The 12,635-nt window shown below is 44.5% G+C and overlaps 1 protein-coding gene across 1 annotated transcript in view; it reads left to right on the top strand.

Annotated features, from left to right (window-relative positions):
• DNAH5 (dynein axonemal heavy chain 5) overlaps window positions 1–12,635 on the top strand; it is a 640,276-nt gene that overhangs the window by 107,791 nt on the left and 519,850 nt on the right. The window contains 1 exon segment of the mRNA XM_029590044.1: window positions 10,949–11,062. Coding sequence (XP_029445904.1) covers window positions 10,949–11,062 — 114 coding nt within the window.

The following is a 12,635-nucleotide window of genomic DNA, read 5'->3' as shown; positions in this document are numbered from 1 at the left end:
CTGCCTGGGGAGAAGGTGGTGGACCTCACGCATCACATAGATAAAATTTTAGATAGCGCTGGGGAGGAGCCAGCTGTCTTGGTACATGTGGGTACCAATGACATAGGAAAGTGTAGGAGGGAGGTTCTGGAAGTCAAATTTAGGGTTTTAGGTAGAAAGCTGAAATCCAGAACCTCAAGGGTAGCATTCTCAGAAATTCTCCCCATTCCATGTGAGGACCCCAGAGGCAGGCAGAGCTCCAGAGTCTCAATGCATGGATGAGACAATGGTACAGGGAAGAGGGTTTTAGATTTGTTAGGAACTGGGCTTCATTTTGGGAAGTGGGGGCCTTTTCCAAAAGGATGGGCTCCACATTAACCAGAGTGGAACCAGGCTGCTGACATTAACCTTTAAAAAAGAGATAGCACAGCTTTTAAACTAGATGATGGGGAAAGCCGGTAGTTGCTCAGAAGCGTATGGTTTGGAATGATGTATTTTTGAAGGATACTATGAAAACAGGGAGCATAGGGCATCCTAGAAGAGAGGTTGCAATAAATGCCAAAGGGGATCAGGTCCCTTTAAGTAAAGTGCAGAAAGATTCCAAATTACCCCTGTCAACTGATGAGAAGGTTGTTAATACATACTATGAAATGTCTATATACAAATGCTAGAAGTCTAAAAAATAAAATGGGAGCGTTAGTGTAAAGCACTGGATGAAGAGGTAGATATAATTGTGTCTCAGAGACCTGGTGGAAAGAGGAAAACCAATGGGACACTGTGATACCAGTTTACAAACAGAAGTGGATTGTGGGAAAATAGTGGCCTGGGGGAATTTTCTCCATACTGGCCCATGGGTACCCAATTACTCATACAATTTGGTGCGTCACCAAATACAGAATAAAGGGACCATAAAATATACACAGAAATGCACAGACAAACTGAACTGGAAACCACAACAAGTTAGACTGTATGTAATGCAGCAATGGAAAAACAGAAAATAGCATCATTCCTCATAAAACAGCAAACAATAAAATCAAGAACTATAAAACATGAATCACAATAGGAAAATCATACTAAAAATATATATTTCAAACCTGCTGATAAATAGTAATTTAACTCATATATACATTTTTGAAAATTTCCCTAACACCAATAAAATATTTCAAAAACAGCAGACATCAAATAATATTCAATAATTAAAACTAATAAGGATAGAAAAAAATCCCTGGTTCTCCATACCTGGGAACTTTTAATTCTAGTCACCTTGAGATGGTCATGAATTAGTTGTTCTCTAGCACACATCACCCTCATATGCTCACTCATGCATACACAGTCTCCCTCTCTCACTGATGTGCTTGCTTACTCTGACACAGATGCTTACTGACACACATGCTCTCACTCACGGCCTTATGCATGCTTTCACCACATGCTGACTCATTCACTCTCCCTCACACACATGCTCACTGACACACTCGCCCTGTCTCACTCACACATATTCAGTGGCACACAAACTCTGACTCATCCGTCCAATCACGCTCATATACATGACATCACCAACATCCTCCGCAGATTTCAACACCCTTCTCCATCTACCTCCCCTTCCCCCTCCCTCCAACCTTCCCCTTCCCCCTCCCTCCAACCTTCCCCCACTTCACCCACCCTCCAAACCCTTGACCTGACTTCCGCCAAAGAAGTGGAATCTATTCTCAGAAAACTCAAACCAGCTTCCCACCCTTCAGACACCATTCCCACAAAATCCCTCCTCTCCATCCCGAATACTATATCCAAACCCATCGCAGACATCATAAACTCCTCCCTCTCTTCAGGCTCTGTCCCAGATGCTCTCAAACAAGCTATTGTCAAGCCCCTCCTAAAAAAACCAACACTAGACCCTAAAGACCCCGCTAACTTCCACCCTATCTCTAACCTGCCCTTCCTATCCAAAATTATGGAAAAGATTGTAAACATCCAACTTACAGAATATCTAGAAAGCAACAACATTCTGCATCCAGCCCAATACGGCTTCCGTAAATACCTCAATACAGAAACCCTCCTGCTCTCCCTCACGGACCACTTACTCATAGGCATGGACCGAGGCAACTGTTACCTCCTCGCCCTACTCGACATCTCAGCTGCCTTTGATACCATCAACCACAACCTCCTCATCAACCGGCTATCCGAAATAGGCATCTCAGGCCTAGCCCTACTATGGTTTAAATCCTACTTATCTAACAGAAAGTTCTCCGTCAAGATAGGAAACGCCAACTCCACACTCTACCCCTTGTCTCAAGGTGTCCCACAAGGCTCCTCCCTCTCCTCCACCCTTTTCAACATTTATCTCACACCTCTATGTCAGCTCCTCACAGACCTCGGCCTCAAATTTTACCTCTATGCAGATGACGTTCAAATCGTCATTCCCATTCACAACTCTCTCTCAGATGCCCTTGCCTTCTGGAACACATGTCTTGCCAACATAAATGACTTCCTCACCAACATCCACCTCGCTCTAAACTCCTCCAAAACAGAGCTGCTCCTTATCTCTCCTCACCTCCCTCCCAAACCACCGATCTCCAACGATCCAGCTTTCAACGTCATAACACCCCAACCCACAGTAAGAGACCTTGGGGTTATCATAGATCAACAACTCAATCTCAAAAAACAGATCAACTCCATCCTCAAAGAAGGTTTCTTCAAGCTTCACATCCTGAAGAAACTCAGACCCCTCCTCCACTATCATGACTTCCGCACCGTTGTCCAAGCCACCCTTTCCTCAAAGCTGGACTACTGTAATGCCCTCTTCCTCGGCCTACCCTCCTCCACCACCAAGCCCTTACAAATGCTCCAGAATGCCATCGCCAGGGTCATCACCAACTCAAGGAAAGCTGATCACATTACCCCTATACTCAAAGAACTCCACTGGCTCCCCATCGCATCCCAAATTCTCTTCAAAATTCTAACCATAGTGCACAAGTCCATCCACTCGCACAATTCCAATTGGTTGGATGAACCCTTTCGTCCTATACGCACTGAACGACCCACTCGCACTGTCAACAAAGGCACCCTCTCCATTCCCCCTTTGAAAAAAGCCCACCTCTCCTCTACTAGGGACCGTGCACTATCCATTGCAGGCCCTAAACAATGGAACGCCCTCCCTACCACTCTCAGGCTAGAGCCATGTTACACCAAGTTCAGAAAAAAACTTAAAACATGGCTCTTCCGACAAGCCTACCCTGATTAAGTACACTGACTTCCGCAAGTATCTTGCCTACGCCTTGTATATTCCTGTAAATAGTCCGTTGCAGTTTTATTTATTGCTTTAATTCCTCCACCTCCTACTCTTTGTATACTCCTCCTTGTTCGCCCTCCCTGTTCATTGTAATTTCTGCCTTTAAAGTTACATTGTAAACCAGTATGATGTATGCATACTAATACCGGTATATAAAAGTTTTTTAAATAAAAAAAAAATAAATATACATGCTCAGACCTATGTACACTCACACATGCTGTCATTCTCTCCCTTGCACACATGCTCACTGACCCACTTGCAGTCTTAATGATCACACATGCTGACATACATACCCTCATTGCCTCATACATTCAGTCATGCTCACTTATGTTTGCTTTTCTCCCCCTCTGTCTGTGAATAAGTAAAAAAACATTTTTACTTACATTGGTGGTCAGGGAAAATCCAGGCAGGGCTCAAGAGAGGAGAGTAAGAGTGGGCTTTAGAGCAGTGGTTCTCAACCTTTTTTCTGTTGGGACACACTTGACAGATAGTTCTCACATGCGTGACGCACTGAACACATGACCATCATAGGGCTAAATGTAAAAGTACAGTTTTCATCCACAGGAACCCCCCTGACCCACAATTATGGATGTGCAACTCACCTTACAAAAAATATATTCTTGTTCTAGTGTCATCTCAGTAACAGCAACACAAACTAACTACCAGGCTCAATAGCTCTACTTATGAAAAGACAGCAGTTTATCACTAATGCATGTCCTCTTGAGAAAATACAACAAATAAGACTGATACAGTAAAATACCTCACCTTGGTCACATACACAGAACCGACCTAACATACTATCAGGATATGCAGTAATGCACATAAACTAATTCACACACAGTTACACTTGTATTGTGGAACACACTCAAACAGTAACAACCCTACCTATGAAAAGGCAACACTACAAATATTAAATCAGGCCCTAAACATCAATACACCTTCTATTAGGAAAACAGAACTAGCCAAGCAGCTATAGATCCCAACACAGAAATAATTGTATAACTATACTAATAAGCAGAATAAATGTTTCACAACAACTATGAACAGAATAATATCCAACAATTAAGAACTCATAAAAATTATTTAAAATTCTCCAAACATCAATAAAATATTTCAAAACAGCAGACACATCACATAATATTCAGTAATTAAAATGGCAGTCACTCAAGAAAAATAAACTTAAAAAGCCACCTTTACTAACCCCTTCCAGCAGCTCTCCTACTCCTCTTCCATGCAGGCCAGTAGCACACACCAGAAGCAGTAGTGGCTGAAGCTCTGTTCTCATGGTCCTCTTCCTTAGGGTCCACGACCAGTCTCTCTGTCTCACACACACATCTACCAGTTAAACCCCCAAGACCAGTTTCTGTCTTTCGCACACCAATCATCTCCCGACCAGTCTTTCTCTTACATACACACCAGTCACCTTCCCGATCAGTCTCTCTCTCTCATGCACACACACACAAACAGGTTTCCCACTTCCATGTTCTATCTTACATATACAGGCTTCTCACTCCCATGCTGTGTCTCATACACACCCAGGTTTTTTACTCTTATGCTAGCTCTTGCCACATGCACAAGCTTCTTATTCCCATAATTACTTTCTTTCTCTCTCCCACACACACACACATACCAGTCACACTCACATACCAGTTTCTGAGTCTCACATACCAATCATCTCCTGACCAGTTTTTCTCTTACACACACACACACACAGAGGCTTCTCACTCCCATACTGTGTCTCATACACACACACATGTTTCTCACTCCTATGCTAGCTCTCTCCACATACACAGGCTTCTCATTCCCATAATCACTTTCTCTCTCACACACACACACACTCCAGTCATCTCCCTGACCAGTCACTTCCATTGTCTCTCCTATATATACACACACACACATCAACTTTCTGACCAATTTCTCTCAATCACACAATGCTCTCTCTCACACACTTTACATAGATGATATCAATGAAATGCTCTCACTTACACACAGGCTCTGTCACAGTTACACATGCACACTCTCAGTCACACATACATTCTCTCACTTACAGACAGGCTGGCTGGCTGTCTCTCTCTCTCTAATTTCCTGCCCCCCCCCCCCCCCCCGAGCACAAATGGTAGCTGCAGCAGCCTCCTCCTCTAGCCCCTGCAGGCCAAGAAAGAAGATTCCTGTCTGCCACGGGAGGCTAATTCAGCTGTCTCCTGTGCCGATTTCTGGCTGCTTCTGATTTTGCTTCGGGTGCATGCTATTGCCCGTGGCCGACACTGCCCGATGCCACTTTTTGGTGCGGCATGGCTCTTTCTTCTTCCTGCACACCCCACTGCACATCACGTCCTGTTCCGGGGCAGGGGGTCAGGTGCAGGAAGAAGAAAAGGCCCAGCTGCAATTGCCAGCCTCCACTAACACTGCTGCCATTCCATTCCAGGCTTGAACGTGCTGATAGCCCGGGCGGCAACGGCAGCAGTGGAAGATAGCCTGCCTCTCGCTCGGTGAGGGAAGAGGGGGGAAGAGCAGCGGGAGACCGGTAGCACGCGACACACCGGTTGAGAAACGCTGCTTTAGAGGGAGGGGGTGGCCATTTGGTGTGGGAAGGCCTGAGATCTATTAAGCCATGTGAGCCCTGAAGCTGTTTGCTTTTATATGTATTTTTGCTGCAGCTTGAGAATGAAAGCCTGCCGCAGAGGAAAGCTGTGGGATCTGGGAGGCAGGTATTCAGCCTGCGGTGAGGCAGCGGCAGGAAGTGTGCTGGCTGCCTCCCGCTGGCAAAAACGCAAGCGGGGCAGGCGCGAATGGAGGCGACGGGGCCTCGGTGATGATGGGGCACGGGAGAAGTGCGGCGAATAGGCCCATGAAACCAGGGCTGGTGCCGCGGGGAAAATACAAAAGCAGCACTTAAGTGGATGGCTGCTGTTGGTTGCCGTGACCAACACCTATCACATGATTGGGGTGAGCAGCCCACCGGGGCATGCCCGAAGCCCCGATAGGCCAATCCACCCCGGTTACAAATTACATTGAAATGATAGGATAGATCAAATTGGTGGAGGGGTGGTACTATCAAGTCAATTTTAAAAGCATTGCTCACGCAAAACTGGCCACATATGTGGTCAGTGCATGAGAAACATGAATTTTAAGACTCCACGAAGTATGTGCATACATACCCATGCATGCATCAAGAGAAAGAGGCAGGACAAGGGTGGGGCATGGGCGTTCCGGGGCAGGGGTACAACTTACATGCATAGCTCCGAATTTTAAAAAAGCTGACTATGGTGCACGTCCATGTGTCATCTGCATAACTTTGCTGCTGGTCCTGATGAGGCGCAAGTCTAGAGATCTCGAATTTTAGGGCTTTCAGCAAAGCGTTAAGGTTCAGAGTCAAGTCAGGGGCTTACAGGATGAAGAACCAGAGGGGTCTTGAAGACCTCAATATCAACTGGGCAAACTGGTGGACTAATTGGAAGAGCTGTTTTTTTCCTCGTGCGAGCATGTTTTAAAATCCGCCAGCATATGCGGTAAAGCTCTAGCGCAAATACGCACTGGACATTTACTCGAGCCATCTGTTAGAGATTATTTGCATACATACGCGTGGCAGACGGATTTTGAATGATATGCGCATACTTGCCATCACACTATAAAATCGCAGCATATCTCAGCTCGCATGCCGATACCGTGTTTACAGGAGCAATCATGCTCCTTTTAAAATTGACCTTTATATGTTAATGAGAGCATTGAGTGAAACAGAATAAAAGTTTTGCAGGAAACAAAATGCAATATTGAATCTGTATGGATAGAAATTCCAGGTGAAAAACGGAATAAATTAGCAGTGGGGATGTTTTACCATCCACCTGGCCAGAATGAACTAACAGACAATGAAATACTAAAAGAAATTAGGGAAGCTAACAAAATCAGCAGCACAGTAATAATGAGTGTTTTCAATTACCCCAGTATTGACTGGGTGAATGTTACATCAGGACATTCTAGAGAGGTAAAGTTCCTAGATGAAATAAATGACTGCTTCATGGAGCAGCTGGTACAAGAACCAACAGGACGTGAAACAATTTAAGACTTAGTCCTTAGCGGAACACAGGATTTGGTGTGAGAAGTAACCATGTTGAAGCCACTTGACAATAGTGATCACAACATTATCAAATTTGACTTAAATGCTGTCCTAGTAGTTTTCTTTTTTGCTTTCCTTCCAGTTATTAACTTTCAAAAAGGTGACTATGATAAAATGAGGAAAATGGTTAGGAAAAAACTGAAAGGAGCAGCTGCAAAGGTTAAGAGTTTACATCAGACATAGACATTGTTTAAAATACCATCTTGGAAGCCAGGAGCAGATGTATTTCATGCATTAGAAAAGGTGGAAAGGAAGCTAAATGATTAGTGGCATGGTCAAAAAGTGAAGTGAGAGAGGCTATAATATCTAAAAGAATATCTTCTAAAAAATAGAGAAAGGATCCAAATGAAGAAATCAGGAAACAGCATAAGCACTGGCAAGTCAGATGCAAAGCATTGATAAGGAAGGCAAAGATAGAATTTGAAAAGAAGCTTGCCATGGAAGCAAAAATTCATAATAACATTTTTTGAGGTACATTCGAGGGAAAAAGCCTGCGAGGGAGTCAGTTGGACCATTAGACGATCAAGGGATAAAAGGAGCACTTCAATGACAAAGCCATAGCAGAGAGACTAAATTAATTCTTTGCTTCAGTATTCACTGAGGAAAATGTAAGAGATATACCCATGCCAGAAATATATTCAAAGGTGATGATTCAGAGGAACTGAACAAATCTCAGTGAACCTGGAAGATGTACTAGGGCAAATTGACAAACTAAAGATTAGCAAATCACCTGGACCAGATGGCTTACATCCTAGAGTGCTGAAAGAACTGAGAAATGAAATTGCGGACCTGCTATTGGAAATTTGTAAACTATTAATAACATCATCTATGGTACCAGAAGACTGGAATGTTGCCAATGTAACACCAATTTTTAAAAAGGGATTGAGGGGTAATCCAGGAAATTACAGACCAGTGAGTCTGATGTCTGTGTCAGGAAAAAAGGTAGAAACTATCATAGAAAAGGTGGATAAGCATAGTTTAATGGGACAAAGCCAACATGGATTTAGCCAAGGGAGATCTTGCCTCACAAATTTGCTACATTTTTTTGAAGGCGTACATAAACTTGTGGATAAAGATGAGCCAGTTGATATAGTGTATCTGGATTTCCAGAAAACATTTGACAAAGTCCCTCATGAGAGACTTCTTAGGACATTAGAAAGTCATAGGATAGGTGGATTGCCAACTGGTTAAAAGATTGAAAACAGAGAGTAGGGCTACAAGGTACATTTTCCCAATGGGAAAATGTAAAGAGTGGAGTGCCCTAAGGATCTGTTCTGGAACCGATGCTTTTTTTAATCTACCTTATAAATGGGCTCTGACCGACGGCCCGCAAATGCAAATGTGCAGTAGAGAGCAGCTCTACCGTGCATGCGCAGGCGAGCACGTCGGTCAGAGCCGAGCGTGCCCAAAAAAAAATGGCGCTGGGGCCGCAGGAGCGGCGGCGGTGAGAAGCAGGAGTGGGAGGAGCAGTAGCGGCGGCAGCGATGAAAAAAAAAATGGCGCTGGGGCCGCAGGAGCGGCGGCGGTGAGAAGCAGGAGTGGGAGGACAGTAGTGGCAGCAGCGACGACGAGCAGTAGCGGCGCCGCGTGCGTGGGAGGGACCCCCCCCCGGAGATCTTCCGTCTGCCGGTTGTGGATGATCTGAAAGGGGAGGGGATTGAGAGAGGGGGAGTGACTGAGGAGAGGGAGGAGAGAGTGAGGGGGAGAGTGAGGGAAGGAGAGGGAAAGGGGAGGGGGGGAGGAGAGGAAAGGGAGGGGGAGGAGAGGAAGGGGCATGAAGAGGGGGGAAAGAGGGGGGGAAGGGGGGAGGAGAGGGAAAGGGGAGGGGGAGGAGAGGGGAAGGGGAGAGGGAGGAGAGGGGAAGGGGAGGGGGGGGGGAAGGGAGATAAGGAGGAGAGAGGGAGGCGAGAATAGAGGGGCAGGGGGAGAGGGAGGGAAGCAGTAGAGGGGGAGGGGGTAGAGATGGAGGAAGAGGGGAGGGCGGGGGGAGGGAGAATAGAGGGGGAGGGGGGGAGAGGGAGGAAGTGGGGAGGGAGGAGAGGAGGGAGAATGGGGGGGGGAGAGGGAGGAAGAGGGAGAATAGAGGGGGAGGGAGAATAGAGGGGGAGGGGGAGAGGGAGGAAGAGGGGAGGGAGGGAGAATAGGGGGGGAGAGGGAGGAAGAGAGAATAGAGGGGAAGGGGGGAGGGGAGGGGGAAGGGGGAGAGGGAGGAGGGAGAATGAGGGGGAGGGAGTGGGAAGGAAATGAACCGAAAATTTTTTTTTTAAATGTAGCCTGTTGTTACGGGCTTAACGGCTAGTATATTTATAAATGACCTGGAAATGGGAACAGCAAATGAGGTGTTCAAATGTGCCGATGATACAAAATTATTCAGAGTTCTCAAATCACAAGAGGATTGTGAGAACTTGCAAGAGGACATTGCAAAACTGGGAGACTGGGCATGCAAATGGCAAATGAAATCTAATGTAGGCAAGTGCAAAGTGATGCACTTAGGGAAGAGAAACCTAAATTATAGTTACAAAATGTAAGATTCCACAAAGGATCTAGGGCTCATAATTGAAAATACATTTAAATCTTCTACTCAGTGTTCAGCAGCAGCCAAGAAAGCAAATAGAATGCTAGGGATTATTAGGAAAGGAATGGAGAATAAAATAGAGAATATCATAATGCCTCTGTATTGCTCCATGGTAAGACCTCATCTTGAGTATTGTGTTCAGTTCTGGTCACCACATCTCAAGAAAGATACAGCAGAATTAGAAAAGGTACAGAATTAGAAAAGTGTGACCAAGATAATAAAGGGGATGGAACAATTCCCCTATGAAGAAAGGCTAAAGAGGTTAGGGCTCTTCAGCTTAGAGAAGAGATAGCTGAGGGGTGATTTCATAGAAGTCTATAAAATGAGTGGAATGGAACGAGTAAATGTTAATCAGTTGTTTACTCTTTCAAAAAGTACAAATCCAGGGGATACACAATGAAGTTACTGGATAATACCTTTAAAACTAATAAGAAAAAATATTCTCAATTCATAATTAAGCTCTGGAATTCATTGTCAGAGGATGTGGTAAAACATTTAGTATAGCTGCGTTTAAAAAAAGGTTTGGACAAGTTCCTGTAGGAAAAGTCCATTAACAATTATTAAGGGAGAGTTGCAGAAATCCATTGCCTATTCTTGGGATAAGCAGCTTGGAATCTATCTACCTCTTGGGATCCTGCCAGGTACTTGTGACCTGACTTGGCCCCTGTTGGAAACAGGATACTGGGCTTGATGGACCCTTGGTCTGACCCAATATGGCAAGTCTTATGTTCTTTAATGCATCACAACAAAAGAAATGTCGAGTTGGTTTAGCATACTTTTAGAAAAGTGTGTCTGGCCATAATGTAAAGTGCACACTATTTATTCAAAACAATCTAAAATATAAGAAAACATTTTATTGCAAAGAAAGAAGACAGGAATAAAACCCAAAGAGTAAGCTATAAAGTTAAGAAACAGTCAGGTTAATATTTTGAAAAAGCTGCTTTAATGGTATGGTTTTAAAATTACTCATCTGCTTTTTTTTTATATTCTCAAGACTTGGCGAGAATTGGACACTCGCATAACAGATGCTGCAAATGAAGCCAAAGACAATGTGAAATACTTGTACACACTTGAGAAATACTGTGACCCACTATACAACAGTGATCCTGTGAGTAGACTTGTTTTCTGTTTACAAATGAAAGGGTAGCTGTCAGAAGCATGTTTTTGTTCCATGCATTGTATAGCCTTGGAAATTCTTAGGACTTAAAAAAGGTTGGAGAGAGGTTTAACAGTGGCATATATTCTTTAGAGTTTGTGTGTTTCTGAGATAATAAGCAAGCCACAGGGAGTTAATTCTAGCATCTGTCTTGCCCTCCCACCCACCCCTAGCTCAGCCCTTGATTTTTAGGCGAGACACTTTTTCAGTAAAAATCAATCAGGCTCTTTTCTAAATCATTCCCTTAAGGGTCACTAGCAGATTAATTAGTGAATACACCTATAAATTTAAAGTATTCTAGTTCCAACTCCCTTAGCACCCTAAACTTAACTAAGAACTAACAAAAGTAAGATGAAGGCAGCAGTCCAGCAGCAAAAGGGGGGCTTTCCAGTCTTTTGCATCGAGTGTCACAGGTATGTTTTTTTTTTTACCCACCAGTGAGAAATCGTATGTGTGTATCCGGTGCAAAGAGCTCCTGGTTCTCAGAGAAAGAGTCCGATCTCTAGAGACTAGAGTAGCATACTTGGAGGAGCTGAGGCAGACAGAGAGGTACATTGATGAGACCTTCAGGGACATAGTAGCCAAGTCCCAAATCCAGTCTGGCAGCCCTGGTGCTGCCTTGGATCAGAAAGTTCTCCCAGTTGGAGAGCATTACCCTGGAGTAGCAGGAAGTGATCCTGTAGCAAGGACCTGCTCTCCAGATGATGTGTTGTCCTCTTGCACTGAGGACAAGTCTCCCAGAAGGGAAGGGTTAGGTTGGCCATCATAGTTGTTGATTCGATTATTAGAAATGTAGATAGCTGGGTGGCTGGTGATGTAAGGACCGCCTGGTAACTTGCCTGCCTGGTGCAAAGGTGGTGGACCTCACACGTCACCTAGATAGGATTATCGACAGTGCTGGGGAGGAGCCGGCTGTTGTGGCACATGTGGGAACCAATGACATAGGAATTTGTGGGAGGGAGGTTCTGGAAGCCAAATTTAAGATTTTAGGTAGAAAGTTGAAATCCAGAACCTCCAGGGTGGCATTCTCTGAAATGCCTCCTGTTCCACATGCAGATCACCGGAGGCAGGCAGAGCTCTGAAGTTTCAATGTGTGGATGAGACGATGGTGCAGGAAAGAGGAATTCAGTTTTGTAAGGAAATGGACAACTTTTTGGGGAAGGGAGAGACTTTTCCAAAAGGATGTGCTTCACCTTAACCAAAATGGAACCAGGTTGCTGCCGCTAACTTTTAAAAAGGAAATAGAGCAGCTTTTAAACTAGAACAAGGGGGAAAGCCGACAGTCACTCAGCAATGCATGGTTCGGAGAAATGTATTTTTGAAGGATACTAATGAAACAGGAGAGTTAGGGCACCCCAACAGAGAGGTTCCAATAAAAGCAAAAGTAGCCCATGTGCCTATAAGAAGAGTCACCTACGCTAAAGAATTCCAAATTATCCATATCAGCTGAAAAGAAGGTTGTTAATACAAACAAAAAATCATTTTGAATTGTCTGTATGCCAGTGCCAGAAGTCTAAGAAGTAAG

This window comes from Rhinatrema bivittatum, chromosome 2 (genome assembly GCF_901001135.1).
Source record: "Rhinatrema bivittatum chromosome 2, aRhiBiv1.1, whole genome shotgun sequence".
In the NCBI taxonomy this organism is placed as follows: Eukaryota; Metazoa; Chordata; class Amphibia; order Gymnophiona; family Rhinatrematidae; genus Rhinatrema; species Rhinatrema bivittatum.
Note: the sequence above shows the minus strand (reverse complement) of the source record. Positions and strands in the feature narration are given on the sequence as shown.